At 36.6% G+C, this 22,566-nt stretch overlaps 2 protein-coding genes across 3 annotated transcripts in view; one reads left to right on the top strand and one right to left on the bottom strand.

Annotated features, from left to right (window-relative positions):
- LOC138713067 (trypsin-1-like) overlaps nt 1–19,695 on the top strand; it is a 28,122-nt gene extending 8,427 nt beyond the window's left edge. For both annotated transcript variants that reach the window (XM_069844807.1, XM_069844805.1), the window contains 4 exons: nt 1,322–1,451; nt 10,357–10,470; nt 14,065–14,220; nt 17,361–19,695. In XM_069844807.1, coding sequence (XP_069700908.1) covers nt 1,322–1,451; nt 10,357–10,470; nt 14,065–14,220; nt 17,361–17,540 — 580 coding nt within the window. In that variant the 3' untranslated portion in view covers nt 17,541–19,695. The remainder of the gene's footprint in view (nt 1–1,321; nt 1,452–10,356; nt 10,471–14,064; nt 14,221–17,360) is intronic.
- LOC138713071 (pyrimidodiazepine synthase-like) overlaps nt 1–21,990 on the bottom strand; it is a 78,117-nt gene extending 56,127 nt beyond the window's left edge. The window contains exon 1 of the mRNA XM_069844812.1: nt 21,847–21,990. Coding sequence (XP_069700913.1) covers nt 21,847–21,850 — 4 coding nt within the window. The 5' untranslated portion in view covers nt 21,851–21,990. The remainder of the gene's footprint in view (nt 1–21,846) is intronic.
- Between the last annotated feature and the right edge of the window lie 576 nt (nt 21,991–22,566).

The following is a 22,566-nucleotide window of genomic DNA, read 5'->3' as shown; positions in this document are numbered from 1 at the left end:
TATAAAAAATGTGTAAAGTTGTTCAAATATTGGAGGATGTGCCTGTAGGTGAAATTGACGGTGTTTGTGTTTGTGACATTCCTCTCTTTAAACATCCACGTCTGACGTCCTGTGATGTGGAAAGATCGTTTTCACAGTATAAAGGCTGGTTCACAATAAACCGGGAACGAGAACCAGAATGAAAACGAGAAGCAGAGGACGTGAATATGAAAATTTTTGATTCACAATAAACCAAGAACGTAGACAACTATGCATATCGATATGCATTTCAATAACGACATGTAAAGTCGATATTACGCATTCTGATGTTATTTGTGTATAATTGATCAATGGCGTTCTCTCATGAGTACAAGGCAGCCAACATAAACACAGATTAACCAACTTCGAAATTTCAACTGAAACATTTAATTAGGTACGGTACTATAAATATGCCCATGCATCTTTATTATCACAACCTATTTTAAGTCTACCATAACGTAAAATAATTAGAGAAGAAACATTTGTAATAAAACAAAAAGGAACACAACAGTAGTTGTTGAATTGAAGCATGAATATGTAGTGTGTAATACAACCGATACAGTAATAAAATATGATTCACTTCCGATCGGTGTTCAAAGATGCAGCTATCGAAAGCCACGTATTCTCCTTCATTTTCTCATCTTTATACGAGGCGCGCCGCTTATCGTAAACGTGAGGATTTTCCTCAACACTCAATATTAGAATCTCATCAAATAAAACTTGCTCCATGATGCACAGCACAGAACAAAATAATGCATAGGTTATGTCACGGTCTTCTTGCTACAAAATATACGGCGACAAAATAGCTTTTAGATGGCAATAGAATGAATCTAGTGGGCTGTGATCGGAAACGTGAACGCCAAAGTTGAAACTTGGCCAACTCTCCGTTCCCGATCCCGGGCTCCGGCAAGCTTTTCGTTAATTGTGAATGCTCACATTTAAATGTACACATTTTAACAATTTTACCGTTTTCGTTTTCGTTCCGATTCTCGTTTCCGGTTTATTGTGAACCAGGCTTAAGTCGTTGTTCAGACATAATCGGCATGCATTTGTGATGGAGAATTTGGAGATGACCTTTGTTGTTCACTGCAATTCTCGGCCAACTACTAGCACTCAAGTGTGGTTGGTGAGTACCTAGTAACATTTTTTTTTTCAAGCTAAGTAAGGTATTTTTGTCATATTTAAAATAAATATTTTTTTTTAATTTTTAGCAAATATTTTCGTACTTTTAGCACATAAAAATAAATATATTTAAATTTTTAGCACATAAAAATCCGTTCCCCAATGATAACCCTTGCTGCAGGTTTGCTCCTGGAAAATACCACGTGGTGGCCGGCACGGTGGACGTGTCCAAGCCAGGCCGGGTGCGAGAGGTGCTGGAAGTGGTGGCGCACAACTACACGGGCAAGCGGAACGACGTGGCTGTGATTCGGGTCAGACCAATAACTAAGTTTCACTTGTCCTTGTCCTCTATAATGGATCGTGACTAGAGCCCGGATGTTAGCAAAATGCCTTTTTTAAACTCAGTGTATGTATGAAAGACCTATTAGAGATAAACACGTTTCCACACATTTGGGGACGATAGGTCCAATTTTTATTTTGTCTTTTTTGCCTATTTTAGCTTCCGTTGCCTATTTCAAAATTAAATGCCTTTTTTTCAGCCTTTTTACGTCGTTATTGTAAATTTTCTATATTTTTAATGCATTTAAAATAAACCGCAGATAAATTATATTAAAAAACTAAAAAGAACGATTGTACAAACTAAAAATATAATAATAATAATAATAATAATAATAATAATAATAATAATAATAATAATAATAGTAAACTGCCCCCCATTGAGGGTAGCCCTTACGGACTCAGTATATCCTCAAAAAAATTATTATACATATGTAAACATAGATATTAAATTTTAAAGAAGGGAAACAAAGAAAAGGGCGTGAAAAGTACAATTGCTATTAGTGTGGCACCATGTGATTAATTAGGATTTGGCAGGATTTTTTTAACACAATTATCACAATGTCATCCCTCAGAGATGTTGGCAGAGCAAACTGCCGTCGAAATTCTTCGAAAAAAGCTGGTATAGTCCCTCGAGCACCTATGAGCAAGCCGAATACCTCAACGTGAATTAAGGCATATTTCAGCTTGAAATAGTTGACTGTAGGCTCATAGATCGACTTCTTCTCAAGGGGGACCTCGGCTGACTGATGACATTCTACTTCAAAACGTATCGTGGGGTCCACAATGATGCCCTGTTTAGTGTCAGCATTGTACGCTAAAATATCTACTCATTTTCAGCTAGACAGGAGATTTCTTCGTCTACTATCCAGCCCTTATTTATTAATGCGGCAGCAGTTTTGGATATTACAAGATGATGTCCAGAGTTCCTCAAGAACAATCCCTGTTCACAGAATCCCAAGACGTGTGCTAAAGTTTCAATCTCCGGGCAGCCATGTAGTAGTAATAATAATAATAATAATAATAATAATAATAATAATAATAATAATAATAATAATAATAATAATAATTCTTTATTTATACTGGCAGAGTTAAGGCCATAGGGCCTTCTCTTACACTCTACCAGGTCACAAAGTATACAAGCAGTTAAAATTTAACAAAAAGTTAAAGAACAGAATACTAACATATTACAAAAAGAAAAAAGAAAGTAATAATAATAATAATAATAATAATAATAATAATAATTCTTTATTTATACTGGCAGAGTTAAGGCCATAGGGCCTTCTCTTACACTCTACCAGGTCACAAAGTATACAAGCAGTTAAAATTTAACAACAAGTTAAAGAACAGAATACTAACATATTACAAAAAGAAAAAAGAAAGTAATAATAATAATAATAATATAATAATAATAATAATAATAATAATAATAATAATAATAATAATAATAGCATAAATAAAATCGACACTAAACAACATGAAAATAATACCATAATAGAAAAAAAGGAAAAGAAAGTAAAATGCATTCGAATTTAGTGAAAGCAACTCATTTAGTACAAATGGTTAATATGAAAAAACGTAAGGAAGAATATATCAAAATGGAAATAAAATAATAATAAAAAATAAAATAAATACGAAAATTAAATTCACGATAAAAAGGCTATGATAATAAATTCATCGGCTGATAAAGAGAACGAAAAGGGGAAAGGAAAGAAAAAGAAATATATAGCCTATATTTTTACAAAACTATGGCAGAGAAAAGGGCTTATAACTGAAAGGAATCTAATTCAAAAAGTGCAATTTTAATTTATTTTTGAAACTAGACAATGTCCGACAGTCTCTGACATGTTGTGGTAGAAAGTTCCAGAGATGAGCTGCAGAGACGGTGAAAGATGAAGAGTAGAAGGATGTTCTGTGTTTAGGAATGGAGAGTGGAGTGTAGGCAATTCATTGGCGAAAGTGTTCTTTATCAATTTTTACAGTTTGTTGAGTTTTCCTGCATTAGGAAAATTGCACCAAACATTCAATACTGAACATTTTGAAATGCACTTAATAAGTAGGAATAAGGGAGTTTCTATATAGGCTATAAATGCGTAAGTAAACTATAGGCGCCCTGCACACTGCCAGTTTTATTACTTGAAGTAGTAGGATTAGCGATCTAGTCGAAGAAGTCCTTTCAACTGTCTAGAAATTACTGTTTTAATATATTGTAGACCTGCTTTCATTTGTTTATATTCAAATACGCTATAACAATGCAACTTTTGACGGAGTTCGACATTCTACATAGGCGGAAGTCCAAATTAGAAATGTTTGTGAAAACAATTTTTTTTATTAGTTTGCGAAAAATGAAGTACACTAGTTAATATCATTTTCATAAATTTTATAGATTGTAGAGTTTTCCTGTGACTTTTATTAGCAAAATTCCACAAAGCATTCAATACAGAACATTTTGATGTACACATTCCTACAGGAAATTTTTAAAGAATTAAGCGGATTTCTATTAGGTTTAATTTATTATTATTATTATTATTATTATTATTATTATTATTATTATTATTATTATTATTATTACTACTACTACTACTACTACTACTACTATTATAGTCCACACCTTATTTCTTAATGCGGCAGCTCACACAAATATTTGCCGAGGATCTTATTCTCCAGCAATACATTGGCAGTCTTACTAATAAACCGTGTATAGTTTTTATACGAGACTTATGCAGAGTTGAGACAGAAAACATTACTAATAAACCGTGAATAAGCTATGGACGTATAAACAGGCTGTAACTATACAATGGGAATTGCTTTGCAGTAGTTATATACACGAAACCCCTTGTTTAAGCGTTGTATATAGGGAAAAAATGGCAGCCCCTTTAACAGCTGTTCGTATCGACTGTCATTTTATGATGATGTTTACCTTGTAACCCAACGAGTTAGATACTATAGAGAGGCTAAAGACCTCTGATAAGCGCTCCCTGCGGAGGCCAACAGTACTATGGATCGTTCCCTAAAAAACATGGCGTCTTTAGTACCGCCAGCCTCCGCAAGGAGTGCTTATCAAAGGTACACTGTAACGAGTTGGTACATGTATTATATTTTTCAGATACATCAATATTTAATTTAAACATTTCGCTATAGGTTTTGTAAAAAGCTGATTTATAAATGAAAAAGTAATAATTAAGACTTTAAAATTTCCAAAAATGTCTCATTCCCTCGGATTTAAATGAAATGTACCGTAAATCATAATATTCGTTGCTGGATAATTAAACCCTCTCAATACAGGTACCATTGCCGCAGAGAAATATAAGATAAGACGGACTGAGCATAAGCGAAATATCTGTATTAATAAGTTTGTACCATCAAGAGTTTAGTATTTATTGTGTTTATAGGGCCTACTCCAATTTTCTTTTTATTAATGCGTTAGGGCTCTTTTTGTTACCAAAGAGGAAAGTTAGCACATGCATCACACACAATTTGTCATTATTGTTCAAAATAATGTAAGAACAGTTTTATTCTGCAAAAGCCTCTGCTTAGTTGCGAGACACGTGTGAGATCAATGCTTGTTTCAAATTATATTAGATTACACGATGTCTCCATCACGCGAAAAGAAGTGTACCTAGCTGTGGCTCCTGTTGTTTCTGATAACAATGTTAATCGTAAGTATCTTATCGTTTCAATAAATGTGGTGAGTTATGATCATGAGTAACTTTCTATTAGTGTCATTCTTTAATTATTATGTTGCATGCTAAGAGATTATTTGTAGTTTTAATAATTTCAGTTTTCAAAAGTTCTCTGTGTTAATTCCAATTTCAAATGAATTTTTCTCAATAACTTAATTACTGGATATTTTTTTTTAATTTTCGCCACTACCTTTCCTATATTTTACTCCTATTAATTACATACGTCGTCTCTCTTGAAATCACCTGGTGAGCACTGAATTACATGATTTTATATTAGGTTAGACTAGCTGTAAGGTAATTAAATTTGTGACGAAGTCAAAAAATTATTTATTTTTCTTCTGCCGGTTAAATTCATCCGTCTTTAGGTGCTTTGCTTTGGTTGCATCGAGTATAGCTTGTCATTTAATATCTGGGCTATATTTAGTGAAACTAATAAAACATAGGCCTACAGCTGTTATAAAACGTAAAGTTTTGTGTGTATTTTACTTTTTACTTATTAACATAGTCTTAATATGTAACTCAATTCACAATAATACTAACTTCATCACAGTCATTTCCTACAACATCCGAGCCACGCCCCTTTGTTTTGACTAACCGAAACATGGCGGACCAATGTTCAATTGTCTTCAACTTTCTGAGATCTTTGTCCTCTCTATAGTATCTAACTCGTTGTTGTAACCACAGAAGAACAAACCAAAGATCATAGAATTATTAGAATAATATTGCTGTAGCTTGTACTCTTTGAACAAAATGTAGTGTGGTAATCGATTAGAACCAGTTGTACTATCGATATTTAACACGCCACACTACAGCGCTCTACCGGATCCAGTAGAGAACCTCAGATATTCTATTACCTTTCGTAACGAAGTAATGACGAAACTATGACGTAGCTGTGTAACAGTTATACTGTTATACACGACGTATGTAGTGATTATTAGTAAGGAATTTACACACGACTTATAAACGAGCTACTCATTGTATAAGTATAAGACAGTTAAACGTCTGTATATAGAGTTTTTATTAGTAAGACCGTAGGCCTATATGTTTCCAAGAAGTCGTAAACTTTTCTCCCCTACCGATTCCATCTTTTATGTCGCTTAACAAAGATGTTTGAACAGTATAATCGTCAGTGCTCAGGTCACTTCGGGGTTTACCAGCGAAAGAAAGGGGATGAGGGAAGTATTAAAAGCAAGTCTCCAGGTCCCGTTACTGTTGTCGCTTGCACGCACAAGTCACGCGTACTTTGAAGTCTCTAATCCCTTCTCACACCCCTCTTTTTGAGACAATACACAGTTTTTTTTTTTTTCCAATCTCTGAAAGAAAGTAGAGGCAGTCCTTCTGAAATAAGTTTTTTAAGTTCGCTCCAATCACTTCAGTAGAAGCAGAAAGATCTTTTTCCACCATGAAAACGTTCTCTCTGACAGGCGGCTCACTATGACAGTTGACAACTTAAACAGATCTTGTTGTGACATGTAACCAAGGAAAGTGAGTACCGTATGGATAGTTTATTATTTGTCTATTTTTTGTCTGTTCCCATGAATAATAAATGCCTGTTTCACTGTCTATTTTTACTACTTTAGTGCCTATATGCCTGTCTATTTTAATCAAAATAAATGCCTAAACATCCGGGCTCTGATCTCAACAAATAGCTAGCTGTTATCAAGCGCTTCATGCTGGACTAAGACGTATGACGTGTTGTTTGTTCCTTCTGGTCGTCCTTAGCCTTGCTGTAAGGACCACAAGCAGGGCTGAGGCCAGACGTCAGAACACGTCAGTTGAGTTGGAAACCTCGTGTTCTTCCTCCTTGTAATACAGCCCTGTGCTCAATTTCAGTCGCAAATCAAAGCGATAAAGCAAAACAAAATATCGGCAACGAATAATATTTTATATTTTTCAGTAGTACGAAATTTAGTTTATTCGATTTTTCATAACTAGTGACATTTTCCGTCCTGTAAATAATGTCGCTAGGTATCTTCGTACACAATCTACGCTATATTCACATTGGTTAGGAGTGATTTATTAAAGAACTAGCCGTACCCGTGCGCTCCGCTGCATCCGTTAGAAATAAATATAAAGTAATTATATAATTAAAATAGGGCATTTGATCCAGGGAACATTCGTGTTTGATAGAAGGATAAATCGTTTATTATGTTACTTAATTTAAATTTAATTAAAGAATTAAAATGCGATCATTTTGATCCAGAGACACTCATTTGGTCATAAAAGTTAGTTTAGGAAATACAGGAAACGAATATACAGAATAGCCTATCAAGTTTTCTGTGCATAAGAATCTATTTTAATCTTACCTGTCCTCGATTCACTCAGAAATTACTGTGATAACATTATAGCATTATGTCCATCTAGAGAAACTACACTTTCCAATGGTGAATTAATAATTAATTATACAAATCGGTTAATTTAGCTTCCGCTATTACTTCATAGAGGCGGCCGGGTAGCTCAGTTGGTAGAGCAGCTGGCTACGGACTGGAAGGTCCGGGGTTCGATCCCAGGTGGTGACAGGATTTTTTCTCGTTGCCAAACTTTCAGAACGGCCCCGAGGCTCACTCAGCCTCCTATAAAATTGAGTACCGGGAGGTCAGAGCGTGGTGCCGACCACACCACCTCATTCTAGTGCCGAGGTCATGGAAAGCATGGGGCTCTACTTCCATGCCCCCCCAAGTGCCTTCATGGCACGTTACGGGGATACCTTTTTTTTATTACTTCATAGAAACGCAGAAACATTATCTGTAGGCTATCTTTCATAGCTTTCGATTGTTGCTGTCCAAGGCCCCTTATAGACGAAGTCATTTGTTTTTTAATTCATTACACGGCCTTAGATGGCAGTTATTCTAATTTTAGAACTAATTTATGTCATTAAATATCAGTCCTATCAAAATTTTGTACGGAATAAAACTTATCGCAAATTATTTTTAAAGAAACTTTTGTTATGTAACATTTTTCAAAAAATCAGTAATAAGCGAGATATTTGGATTTATTTAATTCAGGCCCCCTTATAAGCCCCCTTTTAAATAATGTATTTTGAATGCCATATAGCCTAAAATCTAAGTTACAACGAACTTAATTTATATTCCAGTTTTCATCGAAATCCGTTCAGCCACTATCGCGTGAAAAGGTAACAAACATACAGACAGACAGACATACATACAAACAAACAAAAATTTCAAAAAAGCGATTTTCGGTTTCAGGGTGGTTAATTATATATGTTAGGACCAATTATTTTTGGAAAATCGAAAATTACCAGAAAAATTTCGGCTACAGATTTGTTATTAGTATAGATGTACGCCTATTCAAGACTAATTTAGAGACATGTTAAATGAGCTGCCCTTGCACCAAAAACGAATGATGCCGGGACTAAATGATCTCATTTTAATTATTTGAATACAATAACCATTAAGAAACATATTAAAGGAATTATCCTGGCACCAAAATGTATGATCCCTGGACCAAATATACAATTGCAAGTAAGAAATACGTCAAAATAATTATCCTTGCACAACAAAACTGGTACTCCGTGAATCAAGGGTTCGTATCTTAATTATTTCATTCCTTCATAGTTTCATTTGATATTTTATGAGGTTGTTATGACTGAAATATCTATTCAAGACTAATTTGTTCTTATTAATAACAGTAGGCCCTGACTGACCGAGCATATAAGGACTCGGGCTCAGAGGGGTGCAGGTCGGGGTTTGGTATGCGCACAGGTAGGTACTGAAGATGTTTGCTTGGATAATTACCCAGTATGCAGTGTTGTGTACTATACGGAACTGTTACCTACTAAATAAACAACTTTCACAGTGATCACATCGTCTCTCTATATACTTGTTTTTTTGAAAGATGGGACATGGCAGTTAAGCGGCCGAGCTTGGAACTACAGCGCCATGTTGCCCATGCTGCCAGCTGATGGAAGCTAGCAATCGTCGTTAAGATGGCTGACGTTAAAATATTAATTGACTATTGACGCGAAGGTAAGAAAACAATACAAAAATCGACAGAGAATCAAAGACGATCCGTACCAATGCTAACATTGTGTGCACAATAAATGCCGCCAAGAGAGCTATTAAGCACTCGCCACGTGGGAACTGTAAGTTTGGCAACTCAACCGTTGTTACCATAGCAACAGGCCTACCACGCTATGTGGCATTCAGTTGTTTTTCCGATCGCAACGCTCCTGTCATGTCCCATCTTAAAAAAAAAAAAAATACCGGTATAGAGGTGAAGAGGAATTCCCTGGGTGTCTAGAGTCTGGAAATTTGTATGAATGTGAGTGTGATTGTGAGTGTGCCGGGTTAATATTAATTAACCAATCATCACAAATATAAAAAAAAAATACATCAGGACTGTCGCTGGGCAGTAACCTGAACACACGTTTCACCGTCACATTGTTGACAAGTAACTCCATCTGTTAGCACAACCATAAAGCATCTAACAGATGCTATAGAGTTACCACTAAAGATTTTGGTTTTCACTAAAAGATTCCCACACTTACCAGAAGAACTCACAGTTCAACAACAAAACATACCTTTTAATTCGGCTGTAAAATATCTCGGCATTTATCTTGATAGAAGACTGACTTACAGACAACATATAAATTTAATCAGAGACAGAGCTTTTCAACGTTTCATGCTGCTGTACCCTCTTTTCAAAAGTCGCATCTCTCTTAAAGTCAAAGTTTTATTATACACTTGTCTGATATCAGTAACTCTCAACTATATGAGTCACTAAATATAATGTTATTTAGTGATTATATTCAAAATGCCAGAACCAAATTTTTAAACTCTGTAAGAACACATCCAAATCCAGTGCTCAATAGTTTAGTAATTTCTCGTGTTTAATGAATGAGTGATTTCTTGTAAAACACTTCACTCTTGGTGAAAGTTTTTGAATGTAAATTGTATTTTTATACTGAATCATGTACTAGGTTACATACATCTTGTAAAAGGCATGGGTCCATTTTGCGACCTGGTACTTAAATAAATATACATTTCTGAAAAAAAAAAAAAAAGAGTTACCGACAACGAAAAAAAAAAAGTATAGAGGTGTGTGTTACAATTTTGAGGTTACATTCAATTACTGAAGTACGTTTTTTCTCCCATGGGAGGATGTCTTAGCTTCATCTTATCAGAAATAAAAGCAGATACAAAGACTGCAATCTGCTGTCAAATGTCTGTTGTTGCAGCTGGCCGAGCCCCTGTCTTTCGACGACCAGGTGCAAGCAGCGCTCCTACCGGAGGACGACTGGGACGTGTTCAACCGCACGCAGGGAACGCTGGTGGGCTTCGGCAGGTTGCAGGTCAGACCCTACTGCAGGCTTATCTTGGCTCCAGCTTCTTATTTTCTTGTGAACTGAAGTGAGAAGCTCACAGAGTAGGCTGCTGTCAGATGGACTAGGTGGGGATACAAGAAATTATAACTTAATTCACAGCTAGAGCGCATGCTCTCCTTTTAAGCGGGCGCCATTTGAAGCGGTGTCTGCCTGGATAGCATAGTCGGTATAGCGCTGGTTTTCTGTGCTCGAGGTTGCGGGTTCGATCCCGGCCCAGGTCGATAGCATTTAAGTGTTCCAATGCGACAGGCTCATGTCAGTAGATTTACTGGCATGTAAAAGAACTCCTGCGGGACAAAATTCCGCCACACCGGCGACACTGATATACAATCTGCAGTTGCGGACGTCACTAAATAAATCTTTTTTTTTTTTTTTTTTTTTGGAGCGGTAGCCCTAAGTTTGTTATGAAAGCTCACACCCATCCTTTTATTCTTTCTTCAGGTTGGAACTCCATTGGTTATTTTATAGGGCAACGGAATTGTATTTTGGGTGAAAATGTTTATTTTATTTTTATTTTTCCTATGCATTATTCAGGTTTTCCTCTTTAAGATGGCATGTCGCCATTTTAATTACTCGATTTTCTGACAAGGATGTAGGCCCTACGAGTTTTAATCTTAACGCTCATTCTTCATATAGGCCTATTTACGGATTTTGGGAGCAAAATTATACAATTTTTATTTTTCTAATTTATTTCCTAAGTTCCTCTTTAAAATCGTATATCACATAGGATTATACTAAAATTATATTAATGATTTTTAGTTGGTTATTTAACGACGCTATATCAACTACTAGGTTATTTAGCGTCGATGGGATTGGTGATAGCGAGATGATATTCGGCGAAAGCGGCCGAGGACTCGCCATGGATTACCTTGCATTTGCTTTACGGTTGGGGAAAACCTCGGAAAAAACCGAACCAGGTAATTAGCCCAAGCGAGAATCGAACCTGCGTCCAAGCGCAACTCCGGATCGGCAGGCGGCTATATTAATGTTAACTTTTGGTTCCTCTGAGGAGTGGTGCAATGCATGAATAGGCTATGTCTTAGTTTAACTCTAATTTTCCGTAATTTTAGTCTTTCCACACGAAAGGAACCTTTCCTCAGCTTCTATTTAATCTGGAAAGCTGAAATTTTCAGGAATTGTTTATTTGAATGTTTCACATATAGACCTACTGAAACAATGTTTTTGAAATATGTATGGTAAGACTTTCCTGTGTTAAATTTCAACGTACCTCGTTTACATGTTTCGACCTATTTATGGGTCATCTTCAGAACTGGTCGTTGTTGGTCTTGGCACCACTTGTTCTGTTTCCTGTGAGGGTGTGTTCCTGTGGTATAGTGTAGAGTCAAAGAGTGTGTGTGCTTTGAAGTTGAGTTGTGTGTTGAGAATTTCGGTGGGGTGTATTTTTGTTTTGTGTATATTTCATATTGTTCTAGTGCAGAGGTCTCCAAAAAGCGTATCGTATTTCGTGCTCTCGATGCAGCCCGCCGAACACAGTGTGCTGTAAGGGAAAGAGACTCGTACCTGAACAGATGGGAGCGATCAGTGGGGGATCGCGGCAACGGTGTGCTTAAGTTTTCAAATAATAACATCAAAAGAATAAGAAATATCATACGTTTGTGTATTGTTTTGACATACTATGAAGCTGCTGTTATTGACACAAGCCATTGCAAATTCAACCTCTTCTGTCCTATGGTGCCTTTCAGTGCTGGAAAAGATCTTCTCCAGTTGTATTTTGTAATTACATCTAGAAGACATTCAGACACAGTAAAATGTTCATTAACTCCTCGGATGAAAATGGCTAGGTGAGCTTTGTCATTTCTATCTGTGCTTCCGTCCAATGCAAGTGAGTAAGCTACAAACTGGTTAATTGTGGTTTCGACTTCAGATTCAATTGCATTTACAATCTTGAAATTCCTTCTCTGAACTGTAATTGGAAGCAATTTAATTTTCTCAAACTTTGACTTTGTTCTGGACATGGTATTTTAGTAACATCCTGTATGCAGGATTTTACAAATGATTCTTCTGTAAAGGGCTTCATTGACTTTCCAATATTCCAAGCTAGAACATAGCTAGCAAGAAGCTTTTATTGTTTAAGACTGAGGACACGTGTGTGATTTGTGTTTGTATTTTCTTGTTTTATATTTATCAAAATATTTGTAGGCCTACGCACTTCACCTAAAATTAAACGAAAAACTATACCTATGTTTGTCATGCGGAACTGAGTGTAAACGTTTTGTAATACACTGATTATTATGTATAACCAACAGTTATACAGATAGCCCCAAAATAAATTATTTTCACATGTCCCACATACCTGTAATTGTATGATATTCTTTGTGAAGAGTCGAGTATTGTCGTCGCATGTTGAATTTTAACACACCCTTAACAATTTTCGAACAAATTAAACATTTCACATTCTCCCCACTAACTCAAAAAAAATTTCTCTTCCTATTCATTCTTGAATATACTACGTCCACGATTAGAAGACATTGTGAAAATGTGGAACACTCCGACCAACACAATGATAATGGCAGTCCGCCACTGCTCTTCGTTTGCGCATAAACATTGAGTACAATATAGGTGGGGATGGGTGAGGCGGAGCAGCTCATTACGTACTGGCTTCGGTTCCGTTCAGGGGCTTACTCGTGAGTACGCTTTTGGAGACGTCTGTTCTAGTGTGTTGAGTTTCTGGCTTTTTGGTTGGATGTGCAGTATTTCCATGTCTGTGTTGATGTCTCTGTAGGTGTGGTTAGCATTTGTGATGTGTTCTACATATGTGGAGGTGTTTTGTAATATTGTTATGGCTGTGATGTGTTCTTTGTAACGTGTTTGAAATGACCTGCCTGTCTGTCCTATGTAGAAGTTGTTGCAGGTGTTGCATTTGAGTTTGTATACGCCTGTGTGGTTGTATTTGTTTGTTTGTGTGTTGAGATGTTTTTGTAGAGTGTTATTTGTTCTGTATGCGATGTTGTAATTTAATTTCTTGAATGAGGTTGCAATTTTGTGTGTGTTTTTGTTTTCGTATGTTAGTGTGATGTATTTTTTGTGTTCTTGTGTTTGTGTTGTATTCTTATGTTTTTTGTGATTATGTTTTGTCTTACGTATTATGTTGTCTATTATGCTAGGATTGTATCAGGAACAAACCCTCACAGGAAACAGAAGAAGTGGAGCCAAGACCAACAACGACCCATAAATAGGTCGAAACATGTAAACGGGGTACGTTGAAATTTAACACAGGAAAGTCTTACCATACATATTCCGAAGTGATACAGTGTTAAAAGTTGTGTAATCAAGATGTATAATGTTTTTGAGATTTGTTAAAGTTTGGAGATGTTACAATGTTCTGAAAATCGTTGGAAAAATATACGAATATGAAAAAAAATATTTCTCAATAAGGAAAGAAATTAAAGAAAAACTACTGTTTCAACATAAAGTCAAGTTATGTGTACATGAGGTGTAAAAAATCAGCTGTGTAGCTTCAACAGTTTTGGACAAAACGTTCCTTATATATTTTAATTTAACGTTGTCAAGATAGGCGATTCCTTGTCTCGTTATGTACAGGAGAACATCCCCACCACTCGGCTGCATAGCGCGGACGTGGACGTCTTCCCCACGGAGGAATGCCGCGAGATGGCGGCCGCCCTCTGCCTCAAGCAGAAGATCCTGGACTGCAACATCTGCGGCGGCCTGCTGGAGGGCGGCAAGGGCCAGTGCAGCGTGAGTCACAAAGTGTTCCTGTATTAATGCAGTGATGTACTTGCCCGTCTATGAACAGGATCCTTCAGAAATAATTAGTGCATACGTAAGTCCTCTGTCCGTGTGCCCGATGCCCTTCCAATCGGCATACTGCCACCAGTGTTGCCATCAGTTGTTCATATAATCCCGTTAGATGGCTTTCGAAAACCCGCGATTTTCTAACAAAATCTCTAGATTTAATACGTATTTATTATTCAATTTTATAATAATAATAATAATAATAATAATAATAATAATAATAATAATAATAATAATAATAATAATAATAATCTATACTAATAATAAATCTGTAGCCGAAATTTTTCTGGTAATTTTCGATTTTCCAAACTTAATTGGTCCTAACATATATAATTAACCACCCTGAAACCGAAAATCGCTTTTTTTAAATTTTTGTTTGTGTGTCTGTCTGTCTGTATGTTTGTTACCTTTTCACCCGATAATGGCTGAATGGATTTCGATGAAAATTGGAATGTAAATTAAGATCGTTGTAACTTAGATTATAGGCTATATGGCATTCAAAATACGTTATTTAAAAGGGGGGTTATAAGGGGGCCTGAATTAAATAAATCGAAATATCTCGCTTATTATTGATTTTTGTGAAAAATGTTACATAACAAAAATTTCTTTAAAAATTATTTCCGATAAGTTTTATTCTTTGAAAAATTTTGATAGGACTGATATTTAATGAGATAAATGAATTTTAAATTAAAATAACTGCCATCTAAGGCCGTGTAATGAAATAAACAAATGACTTCGTCTATAAGGGGCCTTGGTCAACAACAATCGAGAGCTATGATCATAGCCTACAGAGAATGTTTCTGTGTTCGTATGAAGCAATATCGGAAGCTAAATTAACCGATTTGTATAATTAATTATTATTTCACCACGGAAAGTGTAGTTTCTCTAGATGGACATAATGCTATAATGTTATTACAGCAACTTCTGAGTGAATTGAGGACAGGTAAGATTAAAATAGCTTCTTATGCACAGAAAACTCGATAGGTTATTCTGTATATTCATTTCCTGTATTTCTTATAATAATGTTTATGAACATATTCATTTTTATCTCAGAGAATTAACGAACAACGAGAGTGTATTGATTTAGTATGTAGTAATAGTACGTTAGCTTAGCAATCCATTATTTTATAATTCAAATTTTAACTATGCTCAATTGAATCGTGTTAAAATACATAAAATACATATGCAGTAAATGCAATGCAAAAAAATTGGGTAATGAGCCAAGCAGATTATGTTGCGCTGTTGTAAAAGTTGTTCCTCCTGAGATTCAAGAGCTCCCACAGCAAATTAAAAACTTTCTAATTCGAGTACATCCGTTATCAACACACTTTTTCATAATATAATATAATATAATATAAACATAATAATAAATCTGTAGCCAAAACTTTTCTGTTAATTTTCGCTTTTCCAAAAATAATTGGTAATAACAATTAAGAAACATGTTAAAGGAATTGTCATTGCACCAAATGAGTGGTCTCTGGATCAAAATGATCGCATTTTAATTATTTAAATACAATTTAAATTAAGTAACATATTAAACGATTTATCCTTCTATCAAACACGAATGTTCCCTGAATCAAATGTCCCATTTTAATTATGTAATTACTTTATATTTATTTCTAACGGGTGCAGCGGAGCGCACGGGTACGGCTAGTAATAATAATAATAATAATAATAATAATAATAATAATAATAATAATAATAAAATAAGTGGTATAGCGCACAAGTGTAACTTCGCAGAAGCTGGTCAATGAAGCTTTCGTTTCGGCACAGTGTAAGACATTCAATTTTACACGCATGCAATTAGTATTGATGAGAAGCACGTAATTTAAAAATCACTCACTCAAATTAGCAGCTCCTCTGGATCATCTCCATCTGAACCTTCTAACGCAGGAGTATAATACTGTGACTGTGAGGTCCCCGGGGTAGAGTAAGTTATTCCCAGCCTGTCCACTTTCATTTTTGTACATAGTCAAGGTACCTATTTTCTCCAAAATCTCTGGTAGTACCTGATAATTCTTGCAACACTTGTTCACGTGATCCAGACCTGCCCGTATTGTCAGAATTACATCCATTAATTCTGTCCCCATCCGTTTTCGTAGACTTCACGACATTCATCATACTAAAAAATATTCTCTTCACTTGAGCATTACACCAAGAAAACAATAATATCAAGCAATTCTTGAAAAGGATTTATATTAGATGCGTCCCTGTAAATGGCTACTTACTTACTTACTTACTTCCAATGGCTTTTAAGGAACCCGAAGGTTCATTGCCGCCCTCACATAAGCCCGCCATCGGTCCCTATCCTGTGCAAGATTAATCCAGTCTCTATCATCATATCCCACCTCCCTCAAATCCATTTTAATATTATCCTCCCATCTACGTCTCGGCCTCCCCAAAGATCTTTTTCCCTCTATATGCATTTCTGGATTCGCCCATAGTGCTACATGCCCTTCCCATCGCAAACGTCTGGATTTAATGTTCCTAATTATGTCAGGTGAAGGATACAATGCGTGCAGGTAAATGGCTACTTGGCTCCAGAATTCAATTGTGTTTGTCTTCACGTAGCCACTCTTTACGAAACCGTTGCTGATCTTGAGGCCCCACATCTCAATTATTTACGGATAAATAGCACAGAGAAAGGTTTAACGATATCGTACCGGTATAGTTATAAAACGAGTAATAGTTAACACTGTCATGGTACACGTCTTACACAAATTATATTCTTTAAGCAATTGAATTTAGTCTGAATGTAATTTCTAATATATTATATTATTATAACATGTGAAGTACTAGTGTACGGCGACAGCAGATGTTCGATGTTCAACGTTTAATTAGAATGCCACCACACTTACATATTTTTACTGTACGATTGTTAATCAACCAGTATTAAACTTGGAAGAACAACAATAACGCTAATATAAATATTTTATTTTCAGAAACTTCAAAGATTAAAAACCGCTAGTATTCCCGCTAAGCGGAATGATATAATTTTACCCGCGAGACGGTTATCCAAAAAAGCTAGATTTAGCGGGAAAACCGCTGAATTGGCAACACTGACTGCCACTCTTCTGATTCAGGGCGATTCCGGGGGGCCGCTGCTGGTCGACAATCGGCAAGTCGGCATCATGTCGTGGTCGTACAAGCCTTGTACGAGTGGTCGCTTCCATCTTGGCGTGCTGACGAAGGTGGCGCCTTACTTGGACTGGATAAAGGAAAGCACGCCAATGCAAGAAGTGGATGAGGAGCCCAGTCTGTGACGTGCGGGCCTCTGGCTGGTTCTTGCATTCCATTACAGAAGTGTGACAGGAGTACCGAGGTGCTATAAATCTAGAGACGTCATCAGCATCCCGGACACGGAAAAAGTGGTTTTTGACGTGTCGTCTGTTCTTGTGTGTGCAGAGATTTCTCTTTTAAAACTGTGAGCACTTCGCCCACATGCATACATAGGCCTGCTAGGCAATCATTAGGAAACTGAACATCTGTTGGCACATTTTTTTGTTAAAAGTAAAAATAATAACAATAATAACAAGATTTAATCCAATTTTCCTCTAACTAGTTTATCCGTTCAATATTTCTGCCACATGAACTGACAAGTGCAGCAGTGTAGACATGATTGTTCGTTAACATTATGACCCCAGCAGACGAAGAGACTTTCACCTGAAGATGTCTTGCGAATTGCTGTGAAGCAAAGTAACCGTACAGTAACTTCATGAAAGAGGTGAAAAGATCTTCATTTTTAGTAGACCTACGCGCGAGTGAATTATCCAAAGAAATGAAAACTCACGTGACATTGCAATAAGATTATTCGTGAATATTATATTCATAAGTGATTTAAAAAAAATTACCGGTACCGGTGTATGATATGGATGAACAAGTACTCATATCTCGGAAGATATTAATTTTAGGACCCTGTTTATTACACTCTGTTTTCTTGTGGTCATGAATAATACCACCTCTCAGAATATGGAATGCCCTTTTTAGTACTCCGTATAAAAAAATAACAGCAAAATATGTTTATGTACACAGGTCACAGTTTTAAACTAATACTGTTTGATTTGTTTCGGTTATCCAAGGACTTTGTTAACGCGGATATCGCCATCTATGTGTACAAATTATATCTATTCATGTCTACTGTTTCAGAGATTATAGAAATTTCAAACGGTAACATTTTTAGGATCAGAGTTGAAAATTTCAATCACTGGTCCAAGCAACACTGCAAGCTATAAAGCAGACAGCCCTAGTGGCAATACGCGATTGTTTAAGTTACGGCGCATACACACAGAAGTACTTACTTACTTATTTACTAGCTTTTAAGGAACCCGGGGGTTCACTGCCGTCCTCACATAAGCCCGCCATCGGTCCCTATCCTGAGCAAGATTAATCCATTCTCTATCATCATATCCCACCTCCCTCACATCCATCTTAATATTATAATATTATCCTCCCATCTACGTCTCGGCCTCCTCAAAGGTCTTTTTCCCTCCAGCCTCCCAACTAACACTATATGCATTTCTGGATTCGCCCATACGTGCTACATGCCCTGCCCATCTCAAACGTCTGGATTTAATGTTCCTAATTATGTCAGGTGAAGAATACAATGCGTGCAGTTCTGTGTTGTGTAACTTTCTCCATTCTCCTGTAACTTCATCCCTCTTAGCCCCAAATATTTTCCTAAGCACCTTATTCTCAAACACCCTTAACCTATGTTCCTCTCTCAAAGTGAGAGTCCAAGTTTCACAACCATAAAGAACAACCGGTAATATAACTGTTTTATAAATTCTAACTTTAAGATTTTTTGACAGCAGACTGGATGATAAAAGCTTCTCAACTGAATAATAACAGGCATTTCCCATATTTATTCTGTGTTTAATTTCCTCCCGAGTGTCATTTATATTTGTTACTGTTGCTCCAAGATATTTGAACTTCTCCACCTCTTCAAAAGATAAATTTCCAATTTACTACACACAGTAGTACCAACATTAATAGTTCAGCGTCTATCTTGCATTACACGGAAACTGTTGCTCTTTTATTGTCCTTGCAACACTCAGCTATTCCATTCAAGTTAACAATTTCGCGTTCAAATCTCTGTAAATCTAAATTCGTGCCTTTTGCTTTGAATTGAAGTTGTTGGGTGTAACTCACACTTAGAAAGTGGTTTCCAGTGCAGACAAAAGCTAGAAGGGGTTTCAACTTAATCTCTGAAAGTAACGTGGGCGAGGTGTCAGTTTCGGCCTCGTAAACGAATGGTAATGAACTGCACATACTGCTAGTCGCACACCTCCCGAAATGCAAACATGACAATATTAAACTGCGGTTTTCCTCAACGTGAAGTCCATCTTTATTACGAAATTAGCAGATTTTGCGTCATTGACGTCACTGCCTACGTCATATGTAGAAGACTTTTACTCCCCACCCCTGCAAAAAATTACAATCTTTTTATGTAACTTGTGCATTTTACCATCATACATATACATTTCTGTAATTAGCTTTGTAATATTGGTCACGGATTCGATTCCCGGCGAGGTCACAGATTTTGTCCATTGATTTAATCCTTCTGGCCTTACTCCGCCAGCCTTCAAGAGTACACCGCGGTGAAACTTGGTCATTTAGGTAAAAAAAAAATACGATTTTCCATAAAAGCCATTTAAAATTTCTTAAGGTCTAAAGTAGCATTCCACTAAATTTAATGCCAATAGAGCTCTCCAATTACCTGTTAAAGTTAGAATAAACTGCACGTGTGAACTCTTTTTTCTCGGCTTGTACATGCCTTTACTAAAATGCTAATCTTCCTACAAATGTCGCAGATGCATGATTTTTTGTGGATATTCTTCAATGTGTGCCTAATAACATTTTGCTATCAAGACTTCCTTTAGATTTCATATTTTCTTTTTATATATTTGTTATGTGCTTTAAATATTGGGAATTTTTTACACTCGATTTTTTTCTTATTTTTGTTTTTTCCCCTTGGTAATGAAATGTAAACCTTTTAGAGCAAGATTTGTTTTTGAGCATCTGGCAGGTATGTAAACAAAATTTTGGACAAAAATGGTTGAAATTTGTGGGCAGAGTAACGATTTTTCAAAATACCATTTAAATTTACACAAAGTGTGGCGAGTTAAAAGTTAGGTTAGGTTAGGTTAGGTTAGGTTAGGTTAGGTTAGGTTAGGTTAGGTTAGGTTAGATTACATTACGTTACGTTAGATGAGGGGATTGCTAATTGACGTGAGCCGTCGAAAGTGACAAGATCAGATACGCTAATGAGGGGATAGCTAGTGACAGGAGGTTCTGACAAGATTGAAGGGTGAAAAAAGCGTTGAGCGACTTTCGCCGATTTTGGAATAGACAGCGACGCACTTGAACTGCCAACATAGAAAACAAACACTCAATCGCTTTCACCTTCATCTTGACGGGATACTAAAGTCTAACCTAACCTAACCTAACCTGCGTTGGTGTCTATTCCAAAATCGGCGGAAGTCGCTCAACGCTCGTTTAACCAATATTCGTTCAGTGGGCGGTGGATACTCTGTATCGACCCTAATATGTGCCAAATATGTACGACAAACTCACAAACACAGCAACTTCAGTTAACTATATCGCACACTGAAGTCTATCAAAGGATAATCTTAAAGTCCCAAATACTAACTAGCCAGATAAAATGAAAATTATTGCTTTCCGCTCAATTTTAATTGTTTGTATAAAGTCTCCAAGACAAGTCAAGGAATTAAATAATTACCGACATAGCTCGCGCAAGAAACGATTACCGAAACCCAATGGTGGCGTTGCTGTCTGTTTTGACGTGTGTATGTAGGCACTCCGAGGGGGGAGAGGTGCGAGCCGATGGAAGTCTCTTCCAAGAATATCAACAAATGAGGACATCGTTGTGAAAATAAAGAACGTCGCAAGAGAAAAATTCGAAGCTAATTAAACGCGCAACATATGTTTACGAATGAAATAATAATACCGTGCGATACAAGACACGCATTCACATGCAATGGAACAAACTAAAGTCGTAATGTAACTATCACAACGCAAGACTGATTCTATCGATGTCATTTCTCTTCCGACTGTACTCTCGAATATCTTTCAAGTTATCTCGTGACCTTTCCTGTCGCCCGCTCTTCCTTATCGCAGTGTTTGATTCGCATTCCTTCCGTCGGTAACCCGTACTTTCGAGACCTATACTTAGTATAGCCTAGACTAATCGTATGCAGCATGAAAAGTGTAGGCCTAACCATTTTCAGGTCTCTAATTTGAATAGTTCAGGAAACTGAAACTTCACCTGGATGTATATTTAACGGAAATAAGTACCGGGGGTATTTCTTGGGGGGGGGGGGGAAGGCGGCGGTTACGTAGGACTGACATCCCTGTCTTTACTAAGTGCCGATTGTTTTCCGTACCTCCCGTCTCCTTATGTGCTTTGATGGCTTGTAATATGAGCAACATAACCTAATTATCTCGACAAAATATGCACAGTTGAGTATACTGCCGTTTAAATTAAAAATCACAAATTAAAAATAAAATCAGACTGGTTACATTGTGTATAAGTTAAGTAGCTTTACTCACCCATTGTCACCGCTGCCTCCGATAGTAAACGAAGATATACTAGCCTAAATGTAAGCAAAACACAAACGCACACACTTCCATCGTTAACAGCATCTTGCAGTGTTCACGGAATTCACTGTTTAATAGCTTCATATTACTCGTTGGACCGATTAGACTGACTCTAGACACGGCTTACTACTGAACTGAACTCGAAACTGGTTCCGTGCTTATGTATAGACTCACTCTAGTCTGTCGTAACTCTGTATGTAGCTCACACACACTGGCTCTCCAATCCAACTTATCGCAAATTTACGAACAAGCACGATTTGTGTTCATAAGCCGTGCTTACATTTGACAAAATGGCTGAAAGATTTTTATGTTTATGAAAGTGATCCAGTATACATAGCTATAACCTCTGTGATCAGAAAAACAAAGAAAAGATCTCACGGCCACACTGATCGCTTCAAAAATCACAAACATTATTCTAAGCAGTATTTCTTTTAAGCGTTCATGGGTTATAGGAAATCAAACAGCTCTACTCTTTGACTGGCCACGCGTCGTAAGATTTTCTCAAATAAAAGGCATCTTAAAATAAAAACAATACTTTTCAATTCGCTTCATTATTTTCTGCTATGCAACTCTAGAAGGACCGTACTGGTCGTTCTACCACGTGAGCACTATTTAAGGATATACAAGTCACACGGAATATATGTTAGCTCCTTTATCTTGCGCGGGATTTAT

This window comes from Periplaneta americana, chromosome 14 (assembly GCF_040183065.1).
Source record: "Periplaneta americana isolate PAMFEO1 chromosome 14, P.americana_PAMFEO1_priV1, whole genome shotgun sequence".
NCBI classification, from domain to species: Eukaryota; Metazoa; Arthropoda; class Insecta; order Blattodea; family Blattidae; genus Periplaneta; species Periplaneta americana.
The sequence above is the reverse complement of the archived record's forward strand: the minus strand, read 5'-3'. Positions and strand labels throughout refer to the sequence as shown.